We start from the raw sequence: 8,206 nt of genomic DNA on the forward strand, positions 1-8,206 counted from the left end.
AAGTAAGATTTTCTTTGTCTGCTGTTACAGCAAGGATAGCTAAATGTAGATTTGAATGCGTATACATATTTGTGTACACATAAATTGATGTATGTGTTCATGTGTGTGTATAATTACTCAATAGCTTTAATTAAGGCCCAATTTACATAGAGTAATAGTCACCCTGTGTGGCATAGAGGTCTATGAGTTTTGACACTTGCGCAGTCATGTAACCACCATCACAATTAGTATAGGACAGACTGGTGATTGTTAGAACAGACTTATAACAGTTGCTGTTTATTATTGTTGCTTTTGATTCTGTGGACTGAGAAAAAAACAGTGGACGGGTCCAATGTCAAAAACCAGGTTCATGAAATGGTGGGCATGATGCTGCATTAGCAGGGATGAAACGGTCTCTCAAACTTCTCTCCTAATTGACTTTCCTGGATTATGTGTGTGCAGATGAGCTATCCTGCAAATCCTCCAGGGCTGAGCCCATTCCATGTTCATTTCCCTCTGCTCGAGAGAATGAATGCTTTTACCCAAATGGGTTATCATGTCTCTATCAATGCAAACCTACAGCTCCTGGTGAATTTAGTCATTGAAACAAACACAGCTGCACTTCTTTTTATTCAAAGGCTTATCACTAATGAATTTTCTTAGCAGTCTGGGGAAAAAGTAAAATTAGAAGGGGAAAAGCATATAAATGTAGATTATTCACTTCCTGCGATGATGGCTTTTAAACCATTTTCTCCCAATATCTCAATGGCCTCAAGAAAGAGCAGTTAAATGACACATCTAAGACTCTCAAAACATGCTGATTTTGCTTTAAAGGAGAAAAAAGTCATAATGACTATAAACCAACATTTTATAAAATTCAAGTAATAGTCACCTTTGTTATAAAAGTAAATACAGACCTTATTGCAAAAGCAATATGTCTAAAATGTTTTAACTGCCTGAAAGTAAAGTCTTACAATAAAACTTTCCTTTCAGTGAGAATTACATAGTATTTCCTCACTTGGGAGAATTAGAATGCTCGAATTCTAGCTTTTTTCATGTCTCCTATGTGTTTTTTAAATCATGAACCTTTGAAAAGTGCCAACATTCCAAAGCTACATGTGTAACCTGAGTCATTTCTATCACTTTAGTGGTCTAATACCTATCACTAATTTGTGTTAGTTTCTATCTGATGTTATTTCCAGCTGCTGGCTGTCTCTTGAAGGAGGACTACTCTATGCTTTTGTTGGACCTGCAGCGGCTGTTGTCCTGGTAAACATCAAAATCAACTTACTTTGGTTTTTTTATCAAAAGAAAAGTCTACTTTGGTTTAGATGGAGTGACCATGTTAATAATATTTTTGTTGTGTAGAAATGTTAAACTTCAATAATCTATTACTCTAATTTTAATGTCAATTATTATTTTGTCTTTCATTACTCTAAAATGTTCATATTTTGAATACTGAAGAATATTAAATTTGAAAGTATGGTATTTCTCTTACAGTAATTTCAGGGTTTTGATGAAGTTTGAGTAAGTTCCACCAAGTTCTTCCTTTCAAGTGTATAGAATCTCATCAATTATTATCATTTCACCTGCACATTGTTCAGTACAGTTTTTATAGATATTAATAAGATCTCTGTAAGGTTGCCGCTACCAAATATGAAAAAACATGGCAGGATTTCTTAACCTCAGTGATACTGACATTTTAAACTGGATATTTATCTTTTGGAGGCTGTCCTGTGCATTTTAGTATACCTACCTACTTCATACCAGTAGCAATTCCATTTGTAACAATTTTTAAAACTCCAGACATTTCCTAGTGTTTTCTGAGAGATCAAAGTCATCCTCTCCCCTGTTAAGAATCACTACCAAATGCTATCCATATGGATTTAAAATTTCTTGTTGGAATCACAAAACAATTTAAGATTTTTAATTATTCCAACATGTAAAATTTCCTATCAACTTGCCATTTTTTTTCTCTCTCTGAGTTTATTGATTACAGATCTTCCCTGCTCAGTAACTCTTTGAAGAAAATAAGGGACAAAAGACATGGTTGAATTAAATACAAATAAATAAATGTGTGTGTGTGTGTGTGTATCATTCTGCAATTATATTTCTATTTAGAAAATTACCCATTGGTTTCTTGAACAGTTCATTTAGAAATTGGAATCTACTGATATCTTTTAAATAAGTCTGATATGTGATATTTTCTTTCTTTAAAGTTTGTTCTCCCTCCTTTAAACTTTAACAGGGAGCTGAATTTGCACATGATTCACAAGAAAAATAAAATTTAGGACTGCATGTTAGAGAAGAGCACAGGGAAATCAAAACCATTTGACACATTTTTGTCTTCTGCATTGGATTTTTATTTAATCAATTGTATTTTTTCCCTAAGCTACTAGGTTAATATACATATAACCCTAAAGTGAAGAAACAAAAAGTGTGTGTATAACTGAACACCAAATTATGGTTTCTGGAGTGGTGATGAATTCCCTCATGATTAAGGCATGGATTAATGGAATCCACAGAATGCACTTTTTCTCTTAGTTCCAATAATGAGAAGTAGAGAGATGAATAAGTGTTCTCTTGATTAAGTAGTATTTTTGTCACGAAGCCATGAAGAATTAGCCACCAAAATCCCTACTTAACAGGAGTGCTATGGATCTTCCTTATATCAGCAATTAAATTATTTCTGCTTTATTTTCACTATTTGCATTTGATAGCAAGGAAGAAGGAAGGAAGGAAAAAAGAATAAAATATTTTTTCTTGCTTATCTTGTTTTTCCCATCGGATTGGATTCCCTTATCAGAAAATGTGGGTAGGTTAGAGAACCATGTCTGCTCACCATCATACACTGCTACGAGCAGACATCAATTTGTCAGCTTTTTGCAATGTCTAAAAATTTGCTAGAGGGTGGGTGAGCCTCCTGGACACACACACACACACACACACACACACACACACACACATACACAGAAAGAGAGAGAAAGAGAGAGAGATGAAGCAAGCTCCCATCAGCAAAGGTCATGCTGCAATCCCTTCTCTTCCATGTTTCCCTTCTTTAAGGATTTTTGGCATGCCTGCATATACACCTAGCATGTTTTTCAAGTCTCCAAGTCATGATTAGAACCTCACAGTTGGCCACGTGCGATCCAGCTCATGTAATTACCAGACCACAGGCTGACCTGGTTTTTACAATTTTGCTTGAGAAAGAAAAATATGTGTGATTTCATTTCAGTTTTATTATGCAAAAGACCTTTTAAGTGAGAGTAAGAGAGTTTTAGAAAGTGATGAGTATTCACTATAGCATATTTTAAGAACTGGTGCCAATGTGTCTCACTTAAAGGATTCTAGTGAATTGAATAGGCATTAGAATGCTCCCCACCCACCAGAGAGGATAGCCACACAGTGTGAGGAGATCAGGCATTTGGTCCTTCCTGCTGGGGCAATGACAACTTGTCACACTTTTGGCTGCCAGGGCTCACCCTAACCTCACATTTGGAAATTCAAAATCTCTTGGTTTTCAGACATAGGTTAAAACTCATTTAGACAGTTGATTTCATTGATGGTTGACTCAGAGAAGAATTCAAGGCTGGCATAGTATGGTACCATTTGAAAGTTAGGCAACTGAAGGTTAATATCCCCTAGTGTTAACTGCAGAACATGGAAATTAAATGTCCAGCACTTCTTGTCCTTTAAAACTTCGAGACTACACACCACCATTGAATTGGTTCGATATGGCTTATGCACTTGTAAAATGTTTGAGAAGTGCTTCGTGTTACTATTACAGTGCTCATCTAATTCTATGGTGGTTATAAATTAATAAAAAGAGGATTTTTCAGGAGAAACAGTGACCTGATTCCCTTCAATATTATTGAAAGGTAAACTTTGTTTCTGTTTGACAGGTCAACATGGTGATTGGCATTTTGGTATTTAATAAACTTGTTTCCAGAGATGGGATCCTAGATAAAAAGCTCAAACACAGAGCCGGGTAAGCTGCAATTGGTGGATTTCCAAGGTTCTTTACCAGTGAATCCCATACTCCAATTCTAGATCATCATTAATTGCATTTAACTGTGTCTTGAATTTTTTTCTTGATGTACTGGTGTGTCTGATAGATTCTGCAGTTCAAAAAGTTCTGATCCACTGTTCTTAATATGACCAAAAATCTAAAAATAATATATAGACTCTTAAGAGTACCTGGGTTTATTTGTGTATATTGCCTGCTTGTCATGAAAGAAGATTAAACAGGAGAGATTTAAAATAGTTATCCTTTGATAAGGGTTTCAAAGTCCTTCTCATTTTAGTCACAAAGGACAGGGAATAGATTGCGTTCACTGTCAGTATGAGACAGAGCTGAGTTGGAACAAGCAAACCTAAATAGGGCGATAATACTGCATTTTCTTGAATAGTATATACCAGGAAAAAAATCTTCCCTGAAATAATCACTTGTCAAACACCATTCTTGTCATATATTTTTATTCTTTATGACATTTTGACTATGACTTGCTAGAAAGAGTTATTCTTAATTTTCACTTGCACGTTTTAACCACTTATAAAATGCAGAAAATTGCATCTGCCTTAATTTTACTGCTATAATATCATCATACCTAGTGACTTACTAACATATGCAGACTGATAGCACTTTTTCCAGGTACCTCATCTCCTCATCATGTAAATCTGTAGAAACTTGAATGAAATATTAATGTCTTTGAGTTTTGCCTTTGTGTCATTTTATATATAAAATTCACAGCTTTCTCCTTTCTGTTAAACTGAAATTTCATTCAACATTTACCCCTACAATTTTTCTCTTTTCCTTCATAATGTATGGTGTTATTTAATAGTCATAGCATTTGATCACCTATTGGTGAGAATCCTTTGTTTTATATTCATTGTAATGATTTATAAGATTACTCAGGTCCTTCTTTTTCCTATTAAAAAGCTAGGTTTGAGGGCCAGTAGACAGCATAGCAGGTACATTGCTAAACTCCCACATGGCTGACCATGGTTCAAGCCCTGGTGACTTGAAACTCATGCCAGGCGCATGTGTGTGCATGCCCACAATCCTGGGAGGAGAATGGAGTAGAAGGGATTGTAGTGTGGCCATTCCCTCTGTGGGGTGATGTCTCACTCGCCCTCTTTCTGTCTCTGTCTCTGTCTCTGTCTCTGTCTCTCTCTGGTGAGCACACACATCCTATGGCAAAAACCTCTTAAAAAGAAAAAAGACTTGATTTTATGAATTCCAGCATAAACATGTGATCTCATTCACATCAAGCAATAGGAGTGCAGTGATGTAAAGAACACATCACTGGGAGGTTCCTTCCTGAGGGGGGATCACTTCTCACTGAGAGACTTTTTTCACTGCAGAAGAATTTCCCTAGCATCCTTACATAGGCAGACCTGAAGTTTGCAGACTCTGTTTTTCCACACTATTTGACATGCTGCTTTCACAAGATCAGTCTTGTTCGTCTGCCACATGTGGCTGTAATTGGAGAAATAGTTTCTTCAGTGATTTCTGCCAGATTAACCATGTAAGACCAAATTGATCAAGCCAGGTACCATGTATCAGAACTCAGCCGTGCCATTAAAGGTATAAATTTACATAATTTAAAACAAAAAAGGGACATTGTAGTGATTATTATTTAGCTTTGAAGTCAAACGAAACTATGCTTAATATCCAGATCTGCAATTCACTAGCTATAAGCATGTATGTTTGGGAACATACTTGATCTTCATGCAACTCAGTCTCCTCATATGTTAGGTGGGGAAGATAACTCTTCATAGCACATATGAAATAATGTGTGTATAAAGCCTTCTTTAGAGAAGCTAGCAAATAGCAAGCATTCACTCAACAAACAGTGGTTATATTTTTTTAGAAGTTTTGGCTTTAGGTTGTGTACACTCTCCAGAGAGAGAGAAAGAGACAGAAACAGGGAGAGAGAAAGTGAAAAATCACTTCCATCCCCACCCCAAGAAGGATGGCCACACCACAATCCCTTCTCCTCCATTTTTCTCTCAGATTTTGGACATGCAGGGAACCAGCAGTTAGCGTAATGACTATGTCGCTGGACTCCCATGTAGTCAACCGCGATTCGCGTCCCGGACCCGGTGGCTTAAAACTCACGCCGGGCACGTGTGTATGCCTGCCCAGGGTACCGAGAGGAGAATGGAGGAGAAGGGATTGCGGTGTGATCATCCCCCCTGGGGGGGGGGCGGTGATTTCTCGCTTTCTGTCTCTCTGTCTTTGTCTGTCTGGCGAGCGCACGCGCCCTATAGCAAAACCCTCTCCAAAAAAAAAAAAGATTTTGGACATGCACACATATGCACCCTACATGATTTTAAAGCCACCTAGTCTGAGACTCAATCCACGATTCGTCATGTGGAACCTGGTGATATAACCACTATGCTATCTGCTGGCCCCAACAGTAGCTATTCTTAGGACTGAAATGAGGAAGCCGGGACTGGACAGGTTTTTTTCAAAGGTCTCCACTATCAATCAAGGGTTGATGATTCTACCATCCATGACACTGAGATCAGAAACTGAGGTCAAATCATTAAAATGAATACACTGCTGAGGATTCATTAAATTCACAGTTCGTATCATTTTCTCATTTAATTATTTTCTATATGTTGATTCATATAGCTCTGTGAAGAAAAAATGTAGGCTTCAAAGGAATGGCAACATTGTTTCAGTATGAATTTAGAAATCATTTCAAGCTGTATATTAACAGCATTATAACTTTATAACCTCTCATTCTAGAAGTATTCTTAGATGTTACATATGTTTTATTGGCAAAACTGATCTAGTGATTTCTTTTTTTTTTAATCAAAGGCATCCATGAGAGAAACAGAAATGCTGTGAATAGACAGCAGCCTACCCTTAGCCAGAGGGGTACCTTCCAAGACCACGACAGATGCCTGAAGACACAGAAAGCAATGAGCCCTGTGTACATTCTTTTTTCTCTTAGGCATACACATCTGTGATAAAGTTTACTTTATAAATTAGACACAGAAACTCACAAGAATAGCTAATAATAAAATAGAACAATTATAACAATATACTGTTTTAGAACATATGTAAATGTGGTGTCTCTCTCTTCCTTTGCCTTTTCTTTCTCTGTCTCAAAATCTTATTGCACTGTGCTCTCCTATTTTCAAACTATGGTTGACTTCAGGGAACTGAAACTGTGGTTAAGGGGAAACTACTGTGTTATAAAAGCTAATGGTAGTTCCTGTCCAAAACAGAAAAAAACAAACAAACAAAAACTATTAACAAATTAAGTACTCTAGATTTTTTTTTTAGAGGTTGCTATAAGGTGCATGTGCTCATGAGAAAGAGAGAGACAGAGACAGAGAGAGACAGAGACAGTAGGAAGGAAAGTGAGAAATCATCTCCCAGGAGAGATGGCCATGCCACAATCCACAATCCCTTCTCCTTCATTCTCCTGCTAGGATCTTGGTCATGCACGCACACACACTCAGGTGTGTTTCAAACCACCGTATCAGAACCACAGTCAGCTATGTGGGAGTACAGTGACATAATCACTATGCCATCTGCTGGCCCCAGTGATTCTAATTTTTTTAAAATTCTGTAATATGAAATAATACATCGTCTGAGTAAATGCAAACTGAAATTTCTTCTGCATTCTAAAGTGAGATTGAAAGAACTGTTTTAGAAGTTGTGGATATTTGAAGTTACTTTTAGTTCATAGAGAAGTAGTGAGGACAGTAATAAAGACCAATGAAAAGTGAATACCCAAAACTAACTCAAGAAACATTGAGCAGGAGGCTAATTTATTAGCTTAACCACTGGTCCTGTGCCTAAGACTTTACTATTTTGAAACTTTTCTTATCCAAGACATTCCTTCTTCCATTTAATGCTGCTTCTTTATCACCTTTCTTCTTTTTACAATAATTAGAAATGGCCAAGCATATAGTTTGTACTCAATACATATTTACAAAGGAATTCATTAATAAATGTTTAATAAATAATACAGTAATTCCTCAAGTGTTGTAATATCCTAACTGCATTAAATTTTTCTAATGAAAAAGATTTACCATAGGGAGATTTATATTAAATAGCAACACATCTAATATAAAATGATAATTAGAAAGAATGAGAAGATTAAATAGCATATGTCCTTTACAACATCTTCAACAGAAAATTTAGTTTTTCTGCAATAGAATTTCTTTATATATGTGTATATATATATATATATATATATATATA

The 8,206-nt window shown here is 36.2% G+C and overlaps 1 protein-coding gene across 1 annotated transcript in view; it reads left to right on the forward strand.

Moving 5' to 3' along the window:
• ADGRB3 (adhesion G protein-coupled receptor B3) overlaps positions 1-8,206 on the forward strand; it is an 841,452-nt gene that overhangs the window by 760,088 nt on the left and 73,158 nt on the right. The window contains exons 23-24 of the mRNA XM_006159627.3: positions 1,182-1,248; positions 3,882-3,967. Coding sequence (XP_006159689.1) covers positions 1,182-1,248; positions 3,882-3,967 — 153 coding nt within the window. The remainder of the gene's footprint in view (positions 1-1,181; positions 1,249-3,881; positions 3,968-8,206) is intronic.

The sequence above is a fragment of the Tupaia chinensis genome, unplaced genomic scaffold (assembly GCF_000334495.1).
Source record: "Tupaia chinensis unplaced genomic scaffold, TupChi_1.0 Scaffold000639_1, whole genome shotgun sequence".
Classification (NCBI taxonomy): domain Eukaryota; kingdom Metazoa; phylum Chordata; class Mammalia; order Scandentia; family Tupaiidae; genus Tupaia; species Tupaia belangeri.